The 12,851-nt window shown below is 39.4% G+C and overlaps 1 protein-coding gene across 5 annotated transcripts in view; it reads right to left on the bottom strand.

Moving 5' to 3' along the window:
* LOC126418458 (protein piccolo-like) overlaps nt 1-12,851 on the bottom strand; it is a 344,054-nt gene that overhangs the window by 17,718 nt on the left and 313,485 nt on the right. For all 5 annotated transcript variants that reach the window (XM_050085227.1, XM_050085225.1, XM_050085226.1 and 2 more), the window contains 2 exons: nt 4,513-4,732; nt 1,795-1,971 (listed from right to left, as the gene is read on the bottom strand). In XM_050085227.1, the coding sequence (XP_049941184.1) occupies nt 1,795-1,971; nt 4,513-4,732 (397 nt within the window). The remainder of the gene's footprint in view (nt 1-1,794; nt 1,972-4,512; nt 4,733-12,851) is intronic.

The raw sequence follows: 12,851 nt of genomic DNA, 5'->3' as shown, positions 1-12,851 counted from the left end.
GAAGAGGAAAATGAAAATCAGGTGGGAAATGCTGTTACAAGCAATGAAATCAAAAGACAGGAAAACCAAAGTTTGCTGTTTTAGTTGTAGTACACCAGTATGCAATGACTGTTGAAATTCTATTTGGTTTTGTTTCCTTCCTGGTTGAAGAAGTTTACAATTTACATTATTTTACTGCTAAGGATTCTACTATTGTATACCAATGCTTTGTACACAGAATTTTTACAATAAAATGTTTGCAGTTCATTGTAAGTCACATTTTTAAGTATGTTCACCATAAAATATTAATAACTGTTACAATTAAATTGAAAACAGACTGTTTTATTTTTGTTCCCCTAATTATGTGTAGAGGTTTTTTTTATGTATGTGTAAAAATTTATGTATATATAAAGATTTTTCCTATATCTTCTGAAAATTTTAAGCCTCATCTTCCAGAAAAAAATAATAATAATTTGGATCTGGCAACACTGGCACTAGGATCCTCGATTGAAGATCCATGACATGAACAGCCCCACCTAGGTTGCCCCAGAGATTCTCAATTGGGCTTATATCCGGGGAGATTGTGTGACCAGGGGAGTATAGTAAACTCATCCTGGTGCTCTTCAAACCATGTACATACACATTGAGCTGTGTGACATTGTATTGTCGTGCCGGTAGATGCCATCGTGCCGAGGAAGAACAAACTGCATGTAGGGAGGACATGATCCCAAGGATATATGCATACTTCAGTTGATCCATTGTGTCTACCAGAATAATGAGATCACTCAGGCAACGCCATGTAAACATTCCCCAGACCATAACACTCCCTCATCCAGTTGGACCTTTTGCTTTCGGAAGTCTCACGCCATATACGCCAACAGCCAGCTGTCCAATGGAATACAAAACATTACATCTCAAACAGCCAGCTGTCGCCAGTCAGTGAATATCCAGTTTCAGTACTGCCGTACATAGTCCAGCCTTCGTCGCCGACGAACAGCAGTCAGCACGTCTGCACGAACCAGGTGCCCGCTGCAGAGACCCATACACAGCAACATAAGGAGACACTGGGCGGTTAGCATGCACACATCTCATTCACCCTGTCATCTATGGCCTGTAGTGCACCACAGTTGCTTCAGAACGGTTTTGGATGGCACAATTTTGTCATGAACATTATCCTTAAACTACAGCAGCACATGAACAGTTTACTAACTTATCCATTTCGGAAATGCTTCCACCCTAGCGGGAAGGTCAATGAATATGCCCTTTTGAACATCAGACAAACCACTATGTTTCTGCATTTATGACAATGAACACACTGTTTTCTTCCCCAGCACACTATACTCTACTGATAGTGCTGCCACATACTGTATATGAATGGTTATTGCACGCTGACATCTAATATAGGTGGTGATCACATTAATATAACTAGACTGACTATTTGTGAAGTTTGTCGGAAGTCAGGAAGTGCTCTCGTTCTCACACAGTGAATGAATAAATTCTGGGTATTTGCACGCCAACAGTTACCATGTTTCAAGAGAAACAAATGTTTCATTGTGTTGAAATTTTAATGTAAGAATTTTAAGTTTTTAAACTATGTCCATAACTACGCAAAATATTGAAAATCAAACCTTTGTTGCAGGTAACCTATGTAACGGCTTCCACGGGCAACTGGTATTGTTAACTGGGATGGTCCCTTAGAAATACAGATTACTTAGCCACATTGTATGAATATTTTGGATAACTAACTGAATCATAACACATGCATGTTTTCTTTGCACAATCTCTTAAGCTACAATGTACCACACAAGTTTTTACCTGCTTGGATGATGAAAAGGAAAGCTTTGGCAGATTAAGACTTTCTATGTCTACATTGTATTTCTGCATTAGGTCTAAAAGCAATTTCTGGATGTCTTCGCGCTTGCGATTGACCACTTCTTCAGGAAACCAGTCTGCTAGTTTTTTCATTGGCAAATGGTAGTCATCTATTGGATTCTGAAACAAAGGAAAAATACTGTCAGGTGATTTGGAGAGGTGTGTGTGTGTGTGTGTGTGTGTGTGTGTGTGAGAGAGAGAGAGAGAGAGAGAGAGAGAGAGAGACAGACAATGTCATACTATTTGACTGTTGCGTAATGAAAACATTGTTTGGGTCACATATATCTGACTGTACTATGTAACCTGAAATGTCACCTGGAGCTGCTGAGAAGAAATATTTACTAATGTGTTAGACAAAATTAATTAGTAACCCCTAACTGCACATTTTATCAAAAGGAAAAGTTAACTTGAGAAAACCATAAAATTACATGGAGATAGAATGGCTGGACAGAATTTGCTTTCACAAAGTGAAACACTAATTACGTCTAATAATACATGTCCCATGTCCTCCCAACACATGGGTCCCTTTCATCCTTTGGTCTAAGTGATCTTCCCCTCCTTCCTAACCTTATCGAACCTAAACCTCTTCCACCCTAAGGAAGTAAGCTTTTTTTCCCTCTCTTTTCTATTAAATGTCAGCCATTCTGTCTTCTCCTAATTTTATAGCTGCTTATTTCGAGTAGCAATAAAAAGTGTACTTGGAAATGGAATAAATCTGCCAACAATGCTGGAGTGTGCTATGAGAAGACACTTATCATAAAGCTATTTAATAAAAAAGGTTAGCTGCATAATGAAATCAGCATTTCTGCACCTTGATGACCAACTGAAAAAATCAAATATAAGCCTTCAATTACTCTTATACTCGTAAAATTGTAAGGCTTCTGCTTACAAATAATATGAACATATCCACTCTCAAAGAGCACAAATGCATTCAAATGGAAATCTGAAACAATGGGTTCAACCACATATGAGAAAACGTTAAGTATCATACTTCTATACACAGACAAAGGGTATAAGAAAGCAATAAAAAAATTCATAGTTCAGAAAGAAAGATAAACTGAGAAGACCGATTCAAAAATTTCAGGAAAAATGTAAACATGAAGCAAGACAATAAAAGTGTCATAATGGATGATTAAATAAAGGTATCTTTGAACTGTAGTGAAGAAGACTGTTTAGGATTAGAGAGATTGATTAAGGAATAAAGAGTGTCTTGCAATGAATCGGACAGAAAGAACACCTAATAACATTATGGATTATATAGGATGACTGAACATATACAACAAAGTGATTATTTGCTGGAAACTAGTAGAATGCACAATGGAAAATAATAATCCCAGAGACAAACCGAGAAATGAGTCTGTGTGGCTAGCAGTCCATTGTCTTGTCTGGCACAGCCCTGCATACTCCAACAGGCAGCACTACCACATCTTGCCCCACCCCTACCTTGCTATCTCTCACCCTGTCCACACAATACTGCTTCTATATGACCACTATATGCCCCAACCAAAATAGCTACTCACTTCAATCGGGCTTCAGTGCTCTGGCACGACAGTATGTGAGTTGTGAACATATGAATGTGTGTTTTTCTAAATCTGAAGGAGGTTTGTGTCTGATAGCTTAGTCTACTTCTTAATGAAATTGCCACTTAATGTCGCCTCTTTGTGGTGAGCAGTGCTCTATCCTAGCTCATATTGTTATATAGGCCTAATCATTTATCATTTAGTTCACAGCAGTTATGCTAAAATGTAGACAAACAGGTAGCAAACAGGACTGCTGACAGTGTCAACACAACCTATGTGGTTGCAGGCCAAAACAAAAACATACAGATGCCCTTAATTATCTGCAATAATTGTGTAAGATACAAATAAGTAGCACAGAATCGTAACAGCCTTTATCAAGAAGTAAAAAAAAAAAACAATGCCAATTCAATGAACATTCGAAAGGATGAACCTATTTTTGTCACTTTTCATAAAGATTGAACCAAACAACAAATTAGTCCACTAATGGTGAAGTTTGAATTGTGTAACAATTGGGGAAATAATGTCATGTTATTAAAAAAACTGGTAATGCTATCTGAACTAACTGCAGTGCCTTCTGGAAGTATAAATCTTTGAAGACATACCAAATTATGATCAGCTGTCCGCTATCTTGACTTCGTCAAGCAACTGACCCAAAGCTGTACTACAGCAGTAAAGAAAAATGATAAAAAATGTTGACTCAATGACATTATCAATAAATAACTGCAAGGTCAAAAACACTGTTCGAATAGCCGAGGCATGGTAACAGCCCATTTAAAAATAATTACTGAAAGTTTGTACATAAATTTTGTCACCTTACTAACATTCAGAAAGCTATTTCTTGCATGTGCTTTCTAATATCCATTGGTTTCTAGATCAGTACCATTAATAAACAACGTTAAGACAACTTTTTTCTAAATAATTTTCTTGGTTTCTAATACACCAATGAACAAGATGACAATATCTAAGCATGTTGAAATATGGTGTACTTTAAAAAATCATATTGGTAGTGGTGATGCATTACTACCTCTAAAAATATTTTTGTTACATATACTACATAACAATTACAATACACTAATGACCATAATTTTACATATTTTATGAATTTACATCTGAACAGTATAGAGGCAACACTATAGCATACCATGAAGAAACTCTCGACATACTGCAACAGGTACAGACCACAGTCTGTAAAATTTGTTTGTTGTGGGACACGTGGCGAGGCACCTTTGATTGTATCCTTGTTGAAATCTCGGCTGCGACCCATCTTCGTTCGATATTCAATACGCAGATAGTCTCTAAGCGTTGCCACAACACGTGTCCGGCTAGCTCCCGAAAGTGAGTCAAAGATAAGAATGCAGGGCCTGTATCGAAATAAAAATAGACACACCAAATTAAATAGAATGGGAACTGAATCAAAAGTCTGCAGCCTACTGCTTCAGTACATAACAGAAATTTCAAAATCAGCAGACCCAGTCAAAGGAAATTTCACAAAAATAATGACCGCTACAGCACTTAAAGAAAACTGAGACTATATGTAGCATCAAAACCAGTTTGCAGCATCTGTTAAACAATTTCTGGCTTTCTACTGCACTGGGAGTCGAGAGAGAATAAAGGAACATCAAGCAAAAGTTGATGAAAATGTATTTTGGATAGCCTATTAAGGCTAACCATATGGAAGACACACAACACACACCATGACGTCTGCCTGGTGCCACACACTTACGTTTGCAATACCACCACCATGCTTACAGTGCATTACGTTTAATAACTTTAATTTGTCTGGTACCACCTATTACTTCCTCCCTGCACCAAAGGCACATGCAGTATTTTTGTGTAGAGTAGATAACAGACTTGATTAAGGGGAACTATAGCTGTAACACTATGGGATAGGTGACTACAGCAGGAAATAATATCAAAATGAATGACAAGTCAATGGACTATAAAATATGATCAGCACTAAAAACACAAAACTAGAATTAAAGACTTGCATAAGCAATGAAACCATATTCAAAGATTCAATATCAATCAGAAACCACCACCACAGCTCTACTGACTTGCATTTATTATGTTGTGACCAATTTCATTCAAAACAAAATCAGGTTACCTGCAGTTACACAAAACAATAATTAGGATAAATGGTATGCGACTCACATTGTCAAGAGTCTTCCTAACAAATCCCCCAAGAGTTCTGCCCGTATGATGGCTTAGAAAGACTACCGTATTTACTCGAATCTAAGCCGCACCCGAATGTAAGCCACACCCGAAAAATAAGACTCGAAATCGAGGAAAAAAAATTTTCACGACTCTAAGCCGCATCTGAAATTTGAGACTCGAAATTCAAGGAGAGAGAAAAGTTTTAGGCCGCACCTCCAAATCGAAACAAAGTTGGTCCATTGTAATATGAGACACAATTTAGGTCGAATGAATGACGATACAGCTACAGTAGTTTGGTTCGAATCTTAAGCTTAGAAGTTAAGCTTTACCAGATAGCCATTGTTATGTGTCAGGCGCTCCGTCCGTATTTATACGGCTATCCTTCCTTTTTCACGTGCTTCGTCTAGTTTGAATTCATTGCTTATTTTTCTTTGATCTGATAAGTGCCGTTCTCTTTGTTATAGGGGTTTACGTCACTCTAAACTGAAAATGCATTACTGTACTGTGTCATGCATTGTATGTCACATTCTGATAATGAGTGTTCACGGCCTGTCGCCGCTCGCGGCATGGCTTGCTTTTGTGCGCGCTACCACCGCTTACAATTAAAAAAACAAAGAGAGAGAAATCGTCTCATTAGTGAAGCAATGGTAAGAGACTGCTATTTGTTGTTACTTACACTGCTGCTTTCTTTGATAATGATCAACAAGAACCAAATAATAGACTGCGTATGATAGATGATGTTCTGAACGATTCTGACTGTATCACTATTAGGCATACGAATGTAAACATGACATGAATATAATGGAAGGAAACATTCCACGTGGGAAAAATTATATATAAAAACAAAGATGAGGTGACTTACCGAACAAAAGCGCTGGCAGGTCGATAGACACACAAACAAACACAAACATACACACAAAATTCAAGCTTTCGCAACAAACTGTTGCCTCATCAGGAAAGAGGGAAGGAGAGGGGAAGACGAAAGGAAGTGGGTTTTAAAGGAGAGGGTAAGGAGTCATTCCAATCCCGGGAGCGGAAAGACTTACCTTAGGGGGAAAAAAGGACAGGTATACACTCACACACACGCACATATCCATCCACACATACAGACACAAGCAGACATATTTAAAGACCAATTGGTCTTTAAATATGTCTGCTTGTGTCTGTATGTGTGGATGGATATGTGCGTGTGTGTGAGTGTATACCTGTCCTTTTTTCCCCCTAAGGTAAGTCTTTCCGCTCCCGGGATTGGAATGACTCCTTACCCTCTCCTTTAAAACCCACTTCCTTTCGTCTTCCCCTCTCCTTCCCTCTTTCCTGATGAGGCAACAGTTTGTTGCGAAAGCTTGAATTTTGTGTGTATGTTTGTGTTTGTTTGTGTGTCTATCGACCTGCCAGCGCTTTTGTTCGGTAAGTCACCTCATCTTTGTTTTTATATATAAACATGACATGATATATATATTCTTTCATGTTTGCTGTTGTCTCACTCTAGTTTCGTAGTTTATTAGGCAGACAGGATTTAAATGAGATAGTAGCAAACACGAAACAAATACATGGCAAAATGTTTATATTTGATTTATTCTTATGGTGAAAAGAACACTGTATGTGATTCACAATTCATAAAAGTTCCTATTAGCAACCATCTCTTCTCACAGGTAGGAAAAAATTCAGAAAGTAGAGTTGTCCATATTGACAAACATCCCAAACAGTCTTGCCAGTCGAATTTTCGTAGTACATTGAAATGCTGCTACATTCGAAGATGAACAGTACGGAATTTGTATTTACTTCATTGGATAATGTATGAAAATGCAGTGGTAGAAACTCAGGGCGGCGAAAAAAGCTCGTCTTCCACCTTTTTTACTTTATTTACTGACGCAGAGGTTTTGGCACCAGTATTTATCTTTGTGCCTGCAAAGCATGCCTGTGTAGTGCTACATATATTCGTTGGCAGAAGTTAGTTGTGGCGGCACCTACCAAATTTTTCAGAACTTCCGCTTAATTTGCACTCGATTCTAAGCCGCAGGCGGTTTTTTGGATTACAAAAACCGGAAAAAAAGTGCGGCTTGCATTCGAGTAAATACGGTAGTTAGCTTACGTAACACTGAAGGCAATTTTTGGAACATTATGATCATATAAAGACACTGCCGACCACTTGGTAGGCACAGGGTGAGCAGCGAGTGCACGTATCTTGACATGCTGTGTGAACTAGCTTGTCTAGCTTGTCTCCAAAGGAGAGGTAAATTTTAGGATATCATCATCATTACATATATACACAATAACCTAATTGCAGAAATGACATTCAAGCATAAAGGTACCACACAATTGTTGAAACAATTTGCAAACATTCATACATACAAAACCTGAACAAAACAATTATGCACAACAAAAAATTGGCCAAACGCAAGTTTGACACACACTCTGAGGGCTCTATACAAACATAATTACATATGTAGACAGTTCATCCATCCCAAGAATCTTGATGATCTTTCCCTTTTATTGACACTGAATCTGGCAAGAAATTGGTCCTGGGAATTTCAAAGCCACACCAAAATATCTAAGCTAGTTCCTGAGACAAGCCCAGACATTCAAAATAAGTGAGCAGGGGACTTAAGTTTATGTATCTTGAGAGAAATAGAAAGAGAGAGAGAGAGAGAGAGAGAGAGAGAGAGAGAGAGAGAGAGAGAATTAATAAAATATTTTTTATTTACTTACATTTTATGTTTGCATGCAGTATTATTTCTCTATTACGCTTCCGACAGACAATAAAATGCAATGGAAGTTCTAATGCCAAAAAGATATTTTTTATGTTATATTATTAAAATTTGACAATTTTCGTATTTTTTTCCATTACTTTTGCTGCGAAACCTTACTTCTTGCCATATTTCATGATTCTAGTTCAATGGGAAGCACCCTATATGCCTTTATGAGTGAGGTTCCAAATATCAAAATATGTACCATAAATGACGATGTCTTTTGACTGCAGCAACTTAGGAGCTTAAATTTTTTACAGCACCACAGGATGATAGACCTTAGGATGCGACAAATTTCAACTTGGTACCTACACCTGTTTCTGAAAAGAAGGGTTCTTAGCAGTCAATCAGACCGATAGACAGACTGACAACAAACCTATACTGTAAGAGCTCAGTTTTTACCGACTGAGGTATGGAACTCTATAGAGAGACAAATTCATGTGCCTACACAAAGCTGTATCATCATCAGACAGAGAAAATAGCAGGTGGCACAAAAGACTAATTATGTACAATAAAACAGTAATAGTGATCACACAGAACGATCATAACCAATGAATGAATGTGATTACAAAGAATTGTACTGTCACTTAGTGGGTCAAATGGAGCACTGCTCGTTGTGCTTATGCCAGCCAGTCAATGGGATGTTATACAATTGTTGTATTACACAATTTGCCTTAAACTTTATGTAAGATAACTAGACTTTTTATGTCATGATACTGGTACAACTCTGTGGGTATTTGTTGCTGTGGTGTCACCGCCAGACACCACACTTGCTAGGTGGTAGCCTTTAAATCGGCCGCGGTCCGTTAGTATACGTTGGACCCGCGTGTCGCCACTATCAGTGATTGCAGACCGAGCGCCGTCACATGGCAGGTCTAGAGAGACGTCCTAGCACTCGCACCAGTTGTACAGCAGACTTTGCTAGTGATGCTACACTGACAAATACGCTCTCATTTGCCGAGACGATAGTTAGCATAGCCTTCAGCTACGTCATTTGCTATGACCTAGCAAGGCGCCATTACCAGTTTATATTGAGATTGTTGAGATCATCAAGAGCGATGTTCTCCAATTATGGATTAAAGTTAAGTATTCAAAGAGCTTCGTACTTTATTTAGTAAACTTAACTCCTTTAACTGTTCCAGACCTCACGCCAGTCTGCGTGAGCTTAAACGCGCGCATTTCGGCCTCCTCTAGCAACACGGTGTTGGCTCTTCTGCCAACACATCACAGTTGCGAAGACTGTTGGCTGTGTGAATTGCCAATCATTTGTGTGTGTCAGTTGTTACAACTTTTATCATAATTTGTGTTTTGTCTAACTGCATTTAACCTGCCAGTGATGATATTTCAGATGAACCCAGCCACAGCATAGACATGTGTCAATAAATACAGCGGCCATGGTTTCTTTTCATATTAACAAGAATCAGCTGTGGACCGCAAGAAGCACAAGGTCACACAGTCAAGGAAAGGTAGAAAAAGAATTCCTTCTTGCAACATGGCAGGAGACTGACATTCAGAATTCAAATTTTCTTTATCCAAAAATCAGAGACAAAAGGGCTGGAGGAAAGGAAATGACTCACTGAAGAAATATAGTGCAGGGATGGATGAAAGCCAAATCAACAATACAACATTGCAATTGACAGATTTAAAACACAAGGAGGTAGAAATGGAAGAGAAAATCTGAGAAATCACAGATAAGGAAAGGACGCAGATAAGCATATCTGTAAAAGTGGGCATGAACCATGAAAAGAGGGGAAAGGAAAGCGCAAATACAGGGATACAGGTTCGACAACACACAAAAAAGAGCAAACAAATGAACTGAGGCCAGCACCGGGTAACATGAGAGAGAGAGAGAGAGAGAGAGAGAGAGAGAGAGAGAGAGAGAGAGATAGACAATTACAACAACAATTAATGTAAAATGAGATCAAGTGGTTCAGAAAAGCCAATATGCGTCACACAACTACCCACCTATGAGATGATGGTGACTGTGACTAATATTGGCGTGTATCAAACAGTGGAAAATCCACGATGGAATGTAACAATATCAGAGAAGGAAAGATGCTACTCACCATGTAGCGGAGATGCTGAGTCGCGATAGCCACAACAAAAAGATTCACACAATTATAGCTTTTGGCCATTAAGGCCTTTGTCAGCAGTAAACACACACACACACACACACACACACACACACACACACACACACACACACACAAATGCAATTTGCACACACGTCTGCAGTCTCGAAGAGATGTTGACCTCCACCTCAGAGATGGCTACATCAGCACCTCTGTCCATATCAAACCTACTAACCACCACCAATACTTCCACTTCCAACAGCTGCCAACCATTCCATACCAAGAAGTCGCATCTGTACAGCCTAGCCACCCATGGTTGTCGCATCTGCAGTGACGAGCAGCCCCTCTCAAATATACCGAGGGTCTCACTGAAGCCTTCACTGACCGTAATTATCCTCCCATCCTTGTAAAAAAAAAAAAAAAAAATCTCCAGTGCCTTATCTTTCCAGGCTCCCACCACCTTTGTAACTCAGTACCATTCGGGACTGGAGCAACTGAATTACATTCTCCAGCAGGGTTTAGATTACCTCTCGTCGTGCCCTGGAATGAGATATGTCCTGCCCACTGGCCTGCAGCCACTGTGCTGCATTCTATGCAGGCATGACAACCAACAAGCTGTCTGTCCACATGAATGGCCACCGACGAACTGTGGCCAAGAAAGAAGTGGACCACCCTGTTGCTGAACACACTGCAAAACATGATATCCCTCTTCTCAATGACTGCTTCACAGCCTGTGCCATATGGATCCTTCCCACCAACACCAGCTTTTCTGAATTGCGCAGGTGAGAACTTTCCCTGCAGTACAACCTATGTTCCCGTAACCCTCCTGGCCTCAACCTTAGTTAGTCACTGTCCTCACCCATCCAGTCCCCTCCCTGTTCCCATTCCAGCACTACACAGCCGTCATTTCACCGCCACACCCAATTTTTTAATTTCTTTTTATTTTTCTCCTTTCCGCTACTTACCCCCTCCCCCTCCGTACCTTCTCTCCTTCCCACCATCTGAACTGCAACACTTCACTGTCCACCACTCCCACCATACTATCCCTCCTCCTCCCCACCCCAGCCTCCTCCTTTCCCCCACCTAGTTGCCACTCCCATCATGCACTGGTGCTGCTGCTGCTGCTGCTGCTCGGAGTGTGGTTTCAGTTCTCTGAGACTGCAGGCGTGTGTGCAAGTTGTGTTTGTGTGTGCGTGTGTCTACTAATAACAAAGGCCTTAATGGCCGAAAGCTAAAATTGTGTGAATCTTTTTGTTGGGCCTATTGCGACTCAGCATCTCTGCTATATGGTGAGTAGCAACTTTCCTTCTCTGGTATTGTAATATTGGCATTAAGTACACGTGCATCTACATATACACCTCACAAGCCATCTTGTAGTATTTGGCGGAGGGTAGCTCGTATACTACTATCATTTACCACAATTCTTGTTCCAATGACAAATGAATGACCATAGGGTGAGCCTCCGAGTAAACTCGAGACACACTGATTTTTACCTTCATGTTCTTTTAATGAGGTATATGTGGAAGGAAGCAATATACTGAGTGAATCAGAAGTCCTGCACAGGTAGCTTGAAAATGGGATTAGGGTGCAAAAGATACAGTAATTCTGATTTTCAGGTATGTTGTTTTTAATTCCCCCCCCCCCCCCCCCCCAAATAAAAAATGCAGGTTTTAGATCTTATCTGGCATCTTGAAAAAACTGATCAGAAATGGCACTTTTTTCAGTTTTTCCTCAGTAACTTGCTTCCAGTGCATTTTACACAAAAACATGCCCCTGTCAATTTTGAAGAACGTTACATTTCTCACAAATTTCATATAGAGCATGTTGGAAAATTCTAAAAACCTATTGAGATAAAAGGCTGTGAAATTCTGCAAACATATCTATAAATCACAAAAAGTGGGATATGCCTGGGGTTTTGCCTTACAAGCTTTTCAATGCTATTTTATGCACAACGTATAACAAACATTGTTGTAAAGGATTTAATTTCCTTCAAGATTTATACAAAATATGTGTAATTACTCACTATACAAACCCAAAATGTTGCAATAACAATGTTCGTGGAAGTGGACTCAAAACTGAAAATACCACCCTCAGTGAAAAACAGTATTACCGTATTTACTCGAATCTACGCCACACATTTTTTTTTCAGTTTTTGCAATCCAAAAAACTGCCTGCGGCTTAGAATCGAGTACAAATTAAGCGGAAGTTCTGAAAAACGTTGGTAGGTGCCACCACAACTAACTTCTGCTTTCGAATATATGTATTATGTAGCACTGCGCAGGCATGCATTGCATGCACAAAGATAAATACTGGCGCCAAAACCTCTACGTCAGTAAAGGTGGAAGACGACCCTTTTTTCTCCGCCCCGAGTTTCGACCACTGCATTTTCATACATTATCCAACAAAGTAAATACAAATTCCGTATTGTTCATCTTCGAATATAGCAGCATTTCACTGTACTACGAAAATTCGACTGGCAAGACTGTTTGGGATGTTTGTCAATA

Source organism: Schistocerca serialis, chromosome 9, assembly GCF_023864345.2.
Source record: "Schistocerca serialis cubense isolate TAMUIC-IGC-003099 chromosome 9, iqSchSeri2.2, whole genome shotgun sequence".
NCBI lineage: Eukaryota > Metazoa > Arthropoda > Insecta > Orthoptera > Acrididae > Schistocerca > Schistocerca serialis.
Note: the sequence above shows the minus strand (reverse complement) of the source record. Positions and strands in the feature narration are given on the sequence as shown.